Here is a 12,109-nt window from a genome sequence, read left to right as displayed (position 1 = left end):
TACTTGACAAATACCACAGCACTACTAAAAGTTACAAATGACATTCAAGCAGGCATGGACAACGGACAAATGACTATCCTTGTACTTTTACACCTAAGTAAAGCATTTGACTGTGTGGACAGGGAAATATTAGCTAAGCTACAAGCACAAAAATTTTCTTCAAGCGCACTGACGTGGCTGCACTCTTATTGGGCGCCAGCAGTGTGTGTCAGCAGGTACGAAAGTATCACACTGGCAACAAACTGAGGTTGGCGTAGTTCAGGGCAGTGTTCCAGTGCCACTGCTATTCTCACTGTACTTAAATGACCTACCAGAACATATAAAAACGTGTAAATACCATTTCTCGCAGATGACATTCAACTTTATATACATACAAACCCGAAAGACATCCAACTAGACATTAACAAACTAAACGATGACCTGGAAAATATAAAAGACTGGACTAAAAATAATTCTCTTAAAGTCAATCCACTCAAATCGCAAGCAATCATAATAGAATCCAAAACTAATCATACCAAACTGAAAAGTGTTAAAATTCCCCCAATCCTATTCCACGCAACACCAATACAAATAAACGAAACTGTAAAAAACCTTGGCCTCATTTTTGATAAGTACTTAAACTGGACAGAGCACACAACGAAAATATGCCAACGAGTATTCTTTTCTTTGCACTCTCTTAAACGTTTACGGGATCTCCTTCCACTAAATACGAGAAAGTTACTTGTTCAAAGCTTAATTCTACCGATCTTCGATTATGGTGACATAACATACAACCTAAACACCACATTTAACACTAAACTTCAGCAGGCTTATAATACATGCATCCGTTTTGTATTAAATATGCCCAGGTATTGTCATATATTACCTTGTCTTGAACAGCTGTCGTGGTTATATTTGGCGGAGAGAAGAAACCTTCACTATGTTTCGCTTGTTCACAACATTCTCCATATACACACACCAAGTTATCTGAGAATGGATCTTAAATACGTATCTCCAAATAGTATACCTACAAGGTCAGAAACCTCTTCCCTGCTGAGCTTCCCAATTTACCACACGACCGGTTACGGCAACTCATTCATACCTGAAACCATACGCTCTTGGAATTCCCTTCCGGCTGTAATTAGAGACATACATAGTAGAATTTTTTTTTAAAATCTGTTATAAATGGTACATAGACTTAAGAAATTAGTATTTAATATTTTTTTAATAGTGACTCTCAGAAATTTACCTTTTGTTTAAGTTTAATTTTATAATTAAAAACTTAATACTCTGTAGTTTGTACAATATAACATATATAAGATGGTTTGCCATAACAGTAGAAGTCAAAGTCACCTCCGCACAGGCCATGAAGGCCCTTGGAGGGGTGGAAGGCAAAGGCTTCAACCATTGTTAACCACGGCACGTGATGGGGTAGAGTGGTTAGCTCTACGCCTGGCCGCCTTTGCCCCCAGGAATTAACCTGGTACTCATTTTTGGTGTAGGCTGAGTGAACCTCAGGGCCATATGCACCTCCAGAAGTGGAAATCTTGTTTCTTAAATTTTACGACTTACTGACCGGAATTCGAACCCACGTCCTTCCGGGCGAACCGAGCATGCCTTTACCGCCTCGGCCAGGCAGCCCCTGGCATAACAGCAGGCTTCATGTAAAACAAGTCAATAAATAAATTAAATTAAGTTTAGTCGGAAGTAGTAGTGACAGTATTAGCAACAGTGATAATGAAATAGATGATTTGGCTGTGGCGGATGCAGTGGTAAATGAAGAGTGACGATGAGGAGGAACCAGTACTTGGAAATTTTGTGAGGGAGACTATGGATAATTCGGACAAAGAGGTGGTGCACAAAAATATCAGTGAAATTGTTGAATATTTTGAAACGTTCTTTGACATTAGTGTAGTAGAGTTAATTGTGAAAGAAACTAACAGGTATGCGGAGCAACATCAAAATGCTCGCGGAAATTTTTTTTTCGTTTCGGTCACCCATTCGATGCTGGACGCCTGTCACAGTAAATGAAATTTATACTGTGTTAGCTTTATTTCTGCTGATGGGCATTGTACAAAAGCCAACATCTCGATTTTATTTTTTGAAGAGCAGGGTCATATAGATGTCATAAGTAGGGGCAGGTTGATACGTAGGTTTTTGCATTTTATAGACAACAGCTTGTCTACATACCAAGGGCTTCCAAAATTGTTCAAAATACATCCTATTCTGTGTCATTTGAATAATAAATTTCAGTCCCTGTACTCCCACGGCAAAATATTGCTACTGATAAAAGTCTGACTCTGTTGAAAATTTGGTATAAAAACATTTGAACTGTGTGAATCAAGTACTGGTTATTTGTGGTGTTTTCTTGTATCCACAGGGAAAGGAACTCTCATCATACCAGAAACCTTGAAAATTGCAGCAATTGTCTGGAAATTGTTAGAACCTTTGTTAGGCCGCGGACACACCTTATGGATGGACAATTACTACAACAGTCCAGAATTAGTGAGGGCTCTAAAACATCATTCAACAGATTATGTTGGGACACTGAAACTTAACAGAAAAAACGTTCCCAAGGAAGTAAAAGAAAAAAACTTGGAAATAATAGCTAGGTATTCTGGTCGCGTCACTGTGCTAAAATGGTGTGACAAAAAAATGTTATGTTTGTGTCCACGTACCACAATGAAGAAACAAAAAGTGTTACTAAGGGGGGGAAAGAAACAGTAAAGCCTTTATGCGCGATAGATTATAACTATGGCATGGGGGGGGTGTTGATCTCAAGGACCAGTTACTACATATGTTTTTGGTTGAAAGAAAGAGAACGACTAAATGGTATATAAAGCTGTTCATAAGACTCCTCAATGCAACCGTCCTAAATTCTCTAATAATATTCAGACAAGTCACAGGGACAAACTTTGAGCAGTTATCTTACCGGGTTCAGCTGGTGGAAGGTTTGTTTACAAAATACGCTCGCACGGGCAAGGAACGAAATATTCAAGGCCGGCGCACATCAGATAATACAGTTCCAAGGTTGCAGGAAAGACATTTTATCAGGAAATTAGCACCAAAGAGTGAGAAATCCAAACCTCGAGACGTTTTATCATGTGTTTAAAACACGGCAAAAAGAAGCCATCGGTGTACTGCTGCCAGGAGTGTGACGTGGGTCTCTGTCTCTAAGAGTGCTTCGAACTATCACACGAAACTAAATTACTAAGATAGTGAAAAAATTATGTAATTATCTGCATGTACATAGTTCTATCATAAGGAATTCCAAATTTCATGAATATCGTGCTACTCTTACATTTGTAGTAGCACTTTAAGTGAATCAATGTATTTCAGACGCGCGTAGTTGAAATCTCATCCAGCCGTGGGGTAGGAAGCTCTTTAAATGCCTGCAACGCTGAGGGGTTAAAGGTAAAAAAAACTGTTTTCACATTCCTCAACAATTGCTTGCAAAACCTAGTCCCACCAATAGGTTCAATAGAAATGCGAGTTAAGAAACGAGGCTCTGGCAATGCTGTAACGGCGTGCAATGAGGCCAAGCACAGATAGCATGAATCCGGCACTCTGCCAAAGCTGTCTCATTAGCTCAGTGAGACAAGGTAATGCCATAAATGCCGGTTGTGTGTACGCGCCAATTTTTTTCAGTTAATGTATAAAATTGTATCCAATGTACACCTCCACTATGCAATACACTATGTTCTGTCTTACCATTACAGTTACCTTTATTTGAACATTCAAACATAATATGAACTTCTTACAAACGTAAACGACCAAATTGCTTCATCCATGGCACAAAAAAAAAGCTAATACAGGAACATAATAGTGGGTACAGTAACATCGTCTCTATCCAATGCAATACAAGGAAATACAATACAGTACAGTAGGTAGGCTACACCGTGATGTGAGTATAATGGTGTGTCAGTAACAGAGACAAAAACGCGTTGCTTCTGCGCAGGTGACGTCACGCGGGGAGCACTGCGAGAAACCGGCTCCACGGCCACGTGGCTTGCTGCTGTTGTATCCTTTGTGTGATAAACCTGCGTTATCTATTGAAATACGTGCCATATATAATTTGAAGCTCTGTTAGTATTCTCGTTAATGTACACGGATCAAACTTTTGAGAATGCCGGGCTGTGCAGTAGCAGGTTGTTTAAGCTACTCCAGAAAAACCAAAGGATCAGACAAACTATTTTTCATTTCCAAAATATGAAGACCTTGCCAGACTGTGGGAAAACGCATGTCAGCGCAATGACAAATTTAGTTTGAAACATGGTACGTATTTATAAAATACCGGTACGCTAAATTATAGTCGTTATTCAATATATGCTGTATTAAATTAATACAAAAGTATCTTATTGCTTTAGGTCGAGTTTGCTCACTTCATTTTGCTACGACGTGCTTTGAAATCCCTCTAAGACAACAACTACTAAATTATTGGAATAAAAACAGCCGTAATTTAAAACCGGATGCAGGTCGCACTGAGAATTTACCACTAGCACAAAATATATTAACTCCTAATAATGACAGGAGGGTTGAGAGGGCAAAACAGAGAAATCGACATAAGGATGTAGCTGAGCTTCTAAGATCGCCGACTGCTGATTTGAACGGGTGAATGAAGAAATACAGTACAATAAATACATGTTTAAATGTAACATTCCCACTTTTTTTTTTCAATTGAAAGAATAACTAACGTGTCTATGTTGATTTTAGGGAAGATGGAACTGAAGCAAACGAGGACTACAACGGCACTAATGAACTGGAAGGTTTGAGAAGCAAGATCCTACTGTTGGTAAGAGAAAATAGTGACTTAACGGAAAAAATGTGAACAGCTATTGATGAATGAAGGGGAATTACTACAACAACTAAAAAAGGCAAATGACATTTCTGAGAGAATAGCTTCAATATTCGGACATATCTTTTCTCCAGGGCAAATAATGTTAATGAACCGTGAAAATAAAAGTGAAAGTAAAAGAGTTTGTTGGACTTCAGACGATATAGCAGCAGCGATATCATTGTGAAGTGTTGTCCAAAGGCGTACCGTTACCTAAGAGCACATCATTACCCATTTCCTGCTCCTTCAACATTGCGCACATGGGCGACATGTTTCAATGTAGAACAGGGTATACTACGCGATGTGTTTGTTTTAATGAAAACCAAGGCCCAGGATATAAGTAGTCAGGAGCGTTTAACTGTTCTGGTGTTTGATGAAATGTATATATCGAATGAAATTTGCATCGATAAGAAACTGCAAAAAAGGGTAGGGCCACATAAGACTTGTCAAACTGTCATAGCAAGAGACTTAGTTAAAGTATGGAAACAACCCACCTATTACAAATTTGATCAGGTGATGACGCAAGAAATTTTCCGCAAAATACTGGTAGAATTGTACAATATCGGTTTCACTGTTCTTTTATATAGTATTAAAAACATTTTTTGTCCGTATTGACTCAAGATTTTACAATGCTTAGTAAAGCTAAAGGTTCCACCTATTCAATACGTTATCGTAATGGTCTATTTAGAACATCACATATTTATTTAACTTATCATAAAATACATCTTTGGGCCTCGGATGAGTCCCGTATCGTTATTTTTTGAAGGAAAAGGAAGGAAGGCAGCAGGCGCGCAAATTACCCACTCCCGGCACGGGGAGGTAGTGACGAAAAATAACGATACGGGACTCATCCGAGGCACAAACATGTATTTTATGATAAGTTAAATAAATATGTGATGTTCTAAATAGACCATTACGATAACGTATTGAATAGGTGGAACCTTTAGCTTTACTAAGCATTGTAAAATTCACTGTTCTTGCCATAACTTTTGACATGGGTGGTGAGAATATAAAACTTTATTCAGGACTGAACATTGCATACAATAAGCAGTGTTTTATACATCATCCTAGTGAAGAGTAACTGAAAATATTGTTTTATGCAGATGCGCTGCATTTAATGAAGCTTGTGCGAAATCATCTATTGATCAACGTGTCAATGTGAATGGCGCAGTAATAGACAGATCAGCTTTTGAAAAATTGCCGTGCGCATCAAGTAGTGAAATAACACTTGCTCACAAGGTTACTAGGTACCATTTAGACGTGTCTGGATCTCAGAGACAAAAGGTACGACCTGTTGCTCAGTTATTGTCTAGGACAGTCTCAAAAGCGATAGAATATTGTAGCAGCCATGGCTTGATGCCAGATATTAACTGGAAACAAGTTGCTCTCTTGGTACAGCTGTTCAATGACTGGTTTGATCTTTTCAATTCGTGGGCAAAATTTGGAGCCCCTTCGGGTGTTAATGCTTTTGGCACAGATTTGACAAACCAGACTGCTCTTTCAAGCACGGTGACAGTACAAGTGTTAGCAATGACTTTTGGAAAGCATACGTCTTTGTTACCCTTCCAGAAAGGAATCCTACTTAACAATGAGTCCCTGATAGAAATGTATTGGTACCTGGTCTCTAAATACAACCTGGAGTATATATTAACATATCGCTTGAATCAGGACGTTGTTGAAAATTTCTTTTCATATATAAGAGGAATGGGAGGTCCTCATGATCATCCAAGTCCCTTGGACTTCAAACATAGATTAAGATGGTACATTCTGGGTAAGCATTCTGCTGCTGTGTTTACTCAGAATAAGAATACCGTGGACAACAACGAATCGTGTTCAATTAAACCACTACATGATTGTGACAATTTACTAATGATGATGGCTAGGATGACGATTATTGCTTTACACAAACCATGCTGGCTCTGCTAAGCAAAAGCTTGGATGATGAAAACGGACAGAGATACAAAGAAGATGAAATTAATGCTAATGTTTTCGTTCAGTCTGAATATCAGAGTGTAAATGAGGTGGACATGGCATATTTTAATATGACTCCAGAACACACAAATTTGCTTGAAGCTTTTGATGATATGCTATCAAAAGAAACAATTACTCAGGAAGGCTTGAAATACATTGCTGGCTATATCGCTCACAAGTTTCGCAACAAGTATTCCCACTTAGGCACAATTGTTCAGCAGCCAGAAGCAACAAACAACCAGACTGGCTCCAATGTGTGTCAAGAGGAAATTTAATGAGTCCCAGTGACGATTTACTGGAAGTTACAAATATACTGGAAAAATAATTTAATGACCTTCACGGTAATTACCTTAGGAACCCTGCATGTTTGAAAAACTGACAGAGAGAACCATGAAGCAATTACCGCCAGAAGTGAAAATTCCTCGAGAAGTGATTTTAACCTTAGCGCGCACAAGATCTTATATTCGCTTAAAACAATTAAACAGGAAGAACATTCTCTTATATTTACGTAGAAAAACGTCCAAGAAAATGTCAAAAATTACAAACTACTAAAGCTATAACGCTTATGTTTAAGGCATTCATTACATAAATTGACAATAGTAACATATTTGAGGTCTCTCGATGGTAAATAAATACATTTTGTATGATGCGCGCTCTTCACAGCGCGAGAAATGTTACCGTCTTTCCTGCTTTGCTCTCAGCGTGACGTCGCTGCAGTAGACTGGATGCACACTGACACACCATTATACTCACATCACGAGTTACACTGGATTGCCCATTATGCTACACACAATAATTCCGTAGTGTACATGTGACGTCCAGTCTTATCTTCACAGAGCCGGTACGTACACTTATGAGCAACGTTCACTTCATAGTAGATGTTCACAGCGAACACCTTGCATTTGCAAACACTTCGCCACTTGCTGGAGCATATTTTGCCGGACCCTACGCAACACACCTGCATCCACCATTGCCGATGCAGCATGCGCGCGAGCTATTAGGTCTTGTACATCCATAGATGGAGTACTATAAACAGGTCTCTTTGAGTGTCCCCACAAATAAAAATCTAGTGGATTAAGGTCCGGGGAATGTGGAGGCCAGAACACTGGACCTCGACGACCAATCCATTTCCCTGGAAACTTCATTTACCCAGTTATGCACAGTCATTCCAAAGTGTGACAGTGGACCATCATGCTGAAACCATAGCTGTCGGTGAACACCAAGTGGAACGTTTTCTAAAGTATCGCCCAGAAACGTACGATAACAGGGCACATTCAACTTGTCCGGCATTAGGTAAGGGCCTAAAAGCACTCCTCCCACAGGTTTATGCCAAAGCATCCCTGAAAGCCACATTCACAGGTGACGTGGGTTGTGGTCAGACCAATAATGGCTGTTGTGATGGTTGAAAATACCTTCCCGAGTGAAGCAACATTCAAAGATAAAAATTTCATTGTTCCGTATTGAAATTATTAACATTAAAAATTAAATAATTGAAGTTCAACCAATTCAATACATAAAAGAAAGAAAATGAAAGAAATGTAGTTTTCTTTCTTTTATGTATTGAATTGGTTGAACTTCAATTATTTAATTTTTAATGAAGCAACATTCGTCATTCCATATCACATTCTTTACAAAATGTTCATCTTCAACTTGATACAAAAGCCATTCACAGAACTGTACTTGTTGAATGCGGTCTTCTGGTCGCTGCTATTGAGTTAACGTGTAAATGATGTGGCTGCAGTTTTTCATCGTGCAACACATCAACAACTAGTGTTTGAGATACCTGGAACTGCCTTGCAATATCACGGGTACTTCGCCGAGGTGATTGGTGAATGGCTTCAAGAATGTCGTACTCTGTTTGTGGAGTACGTCTAGTCCTTGGACGACCTCTGTCCACTACTTCTGGACGAAGATTACCGGTTTCCCGCAGGCGTTGCTCAAGGCGATGAAAAACATTCTTATAGTGATGGCACCTTTGAGGGTACCGTGCTGCATACTGACGAGCAGCAGCAGCAGCAGCAGAAGCTTGGTTATCGGATGCACTCAACACTAAAAGCATATCAACGTATTCGCCATTTGTGTACTCCATCAGGAAGCCACCCTACATGCACTTGACAGGACCAGTTATGGTTGTGCACTGCATGGTTAGTCGACTCATGCATTCAGTTGAATGGATCACACTGTCATGTATTCGACTAATGTCATGTGGCAACAGGATGTCATGGTTACAAACGTGGATACACGACGGGAACTAGGGACCTGACGTTACACACACAAAAGAAAAAGGAAAAACCTGACGTAGATTCAAGCCGTAGCTCCATGGTGCATGTGGGTTTGATACCCCAGCCGTCTACTCAGTGAGCTGCGACGGCGGGTACGGTAGAGCGGGATGATGCACATTTCTCTATTACATTCCGATGCGCTGCAGGATGTGACAGTGTAGCCAGCTTCTCATTTTCGACTTGTTTACCAACAGCACCAGATTCGATATGGCTACAGAAACTTTTGTCTTGCAATGCGATGAGGAATCGCATGCCGACCACCAAGTGCGACATTTTTTGTTCACCCTGTATATCTAGTAAATTACTTAATTCTATTCCTTTCTTTACAATACTTACACAGTTCAACACTAACATTCTCATGTCATCCCTACTTGACTTCCAGATCCCTGTACCCATATCACTGCTCTCTAGACCACCCCTTTTTCCCCGAATGTACCTCGCTATAACCCTTCCAAACAAATTTCCTAACTTATACGTACCACTGCAGTATTAAGTGAAAGCCATCTGAGTGCAGATCCCTATCTCCTGCCCACCCATTAGAATCTAGAAATCTCACTCCCAGTTTCTCTCATACGCACTCCATAATCCCATCCAAATCCCCAATCACCTTCCAGTCAGTATCCCTCCTACACAGTATTCCAATGATAATCTCCACTTCCTAAAACTTTACCTGTGCTGCATTTACCAGATCCCAATATCCCCAACTGTTGGTACTTATACCTGCCTGCCTTAAGTTGTTGGTACCAACAAGAAATTATCACATTCTCCTTTCCCTCCTTCGCTTCTACTTTCCTCAACAGAGTAGGTCTAATACCATATGGTACACTGCCAGGCTATATAGCTCACACATTAGAAAATGTAGACTACTAGCTTTCTAAACCCAAGATGACAAGTTTGACCCTTTAAAATAGTAGTTAGAAGGGTACAAAACCAACAGTAAAGATACCGTTGAGCCTTCAGAAAAGGTAGGTTAGAGATCCAACATGGAGCAGTTCGGAAAACATCACAGCATGCTATTCAAGGTTGTCAATTTAGGAGCTAGTGACAAGACCACTGTCTTTACAAGACCAGGCACGTGGCAAGACCATCAGTCTGGACTGGTTAGGTCCTGCAAAATACTCCAACTAATGACAAGTCCATTGGGGTGGACTGGTTAGGTTCAGCTAGCGACAAGACCATTCGCCTCTGGGCAAGCAAAGGGGGTCTGGGGGCTTCATCCCTAAGATTAGGGATGCAAAGCAGCCAACAGGCCTCTAGCATTCCCTAGAGTCCTGCTAAAATAAAAACTGAAAGCAGCAAAAAAAGGAAGGTTAGGGCACACACAATGACAATTTGAAACTTCACAGATTTCTTACGATCAACAAACATGGCAGTCATTGCAGAAGATTAGTCTTCTTGACAACTGACCCAAGCCAGCCAACAGAAACACTAAAAATGGTTGTAAATCTGAGATATTAATTCTTCATTTAGTAATTCTTCTATGTAAGTAAGAATACTTCCACGGGCGGGTTGTGGGACCCTGACAAGCATAAAGGAAGGATCTCTCCTCTGCACTACTTTGTATATCGTTTCACATCATTTTTACTTGCTTTTTCACCTGGAAAGGTTCTACGGAAGTACCATCAAACCAATAACTACTCTAGTACAAATTCAAAACACATCTAACACGTAACTTCTTTAAACATTCACACACCATATGACAAATTATGTCCAAGCACAGCTCATTAGCACTTCAGACCCTAACATTGACATGTACTAATTGGATTTCAATTTGTTTCAATACAAAAACCTCTGAACCAAGTTTCCTGGGTCAAGCAAGAAACAATCACCTTTCATTTCTTTCCTGTAGATCAACAGTAAGACTATGCCCACCTTTTGTCAATAATACAGCCCAGTAAAGATTTTTTTTTTTTTTTTTGCTTTACGTTGCACAGACACAGATAGGACTTATGGCAACGATGGGATAGGAAAGGCCTAGGAATGGGAAAGGAGCGGCCGTGGCTTTAAGGTACAGCCCCAGCATTTGCCTGGTGTGAAAATGGGAAACAACAGAAAACCATCTTCAGAACTGCCGACAGTGGGGTTCGAACCCACTACCTCCCGGATACAAATAAAGAATTGGGAATTGGGTACAGTATATGAACCTAATTACCGTATATAACATCAAAGGTTTCAGCAATTAATGAATTTGTTATTTCCACAGTTAGGTCAACCCTTAAACCAAGGGAACTTTGATGCCCATCACACACACACACACACACACACACACACACACACACACGTCTTCTACAGTCAGTCATCCAATTCCATCTATCTGCATCACTTCATTAATCTGTATGTATGTTGGGTATTCAGCCCGAAGGCTGGTTTGATCCTCCACAGTTCCACTGAAAGCTATCAACAGATAGCCTAGGCGCCACTGAAGAGGCGTACTAGGGAAATGAGGAGTGAGGTAGTTTCCCGTTGCTTTCCTCCCCGAGCCAGTAGTTGCTACTGCACATCAGCCTGCCAAGTCCACTGAAATGCATGCACTAACCGACCCTATGAGCGATATTTTCACACCATTCATAACAGGAACTGGCTGCATAAGGAATGTTATTACTAGCATCGCTCATTCCTCAGTCACTTTCATATTGTCAAAGTCAAGGATGAGACAGACAGGACAATGAAAGTAACAAATTGCTCTAGCCCATACACCAGAAGACAGTGCAGTGTAAACACTACACTCTCCAGCAGGGGATTTTCATTAATCTAGGATTTATAACTTACCATTTCTTCCACAGCAGTATCTGGATGCAGCTCATCTATAATATTATCGTCCATTTTCAAAAGAGCCGGCACTTCTCAGGCACATACAGCATCTTCAGGAGCAAAATACAGAAATGTCAGAAGTGAACAAAAAGTTACATCGATTTTTAACAAAAGCAAGCCTTTCGTTTATCCAAATCATATGTTATGAACAGTTACACAAAATTGTAGAAAATAATGCCACAATAGTACAATAAAGTCAGCAAATAAACAAGGATAGCTCTTTTTAGCATAA

The 12,109-nt window shown here is 40.0% G+C and overlaps 1 protein-coding gene across 1 annotated transcript in view; it reads right to left on the bottom strand.

Annotated features, from left to right (window-relative positions):
- Positions 1-12,109, bottom strand: part of LOC136872627 (F-box/WD repeat-containing protein 9) — a 244,320-nt gene that overhangs the window by 231,529 nt on the left and 682 nt on the right. Inside the window, exon 2 of the mRNA XM_068227228.1 lies at positions 11,836-11,927. Coding sequence (XP_068083329.1) covers positions 11,836-11,889 — 54 coding nt within the window. The 5' untranslated portion in view covers positions 11,890-11,927. The remainder of the gene's footprint in view (positions 1-11,835; positions 11,928-12,109) is intronic.

The sequence above is a fragment of the Anabrus simplex genome, chromosome 4 (genome assembly GCF_040414725.1).
Source record: "Anabrus simplex isolate iqAnaSimp1 chromosome 4, ASM4041472v1, whole genome shotgun sequence".
Lineage (NCBI taxonomy): Eukaryota > Metazoa > Arthropoda > Insecta > Orthoptera > Tettigoniidae > Anabrus > Anabrus simplex.
The sequence above is the reverse complement of the archived record's forward strand: the minus strand, read 5'-3'. Positions and strand labels throughout refer to the sequence as shown.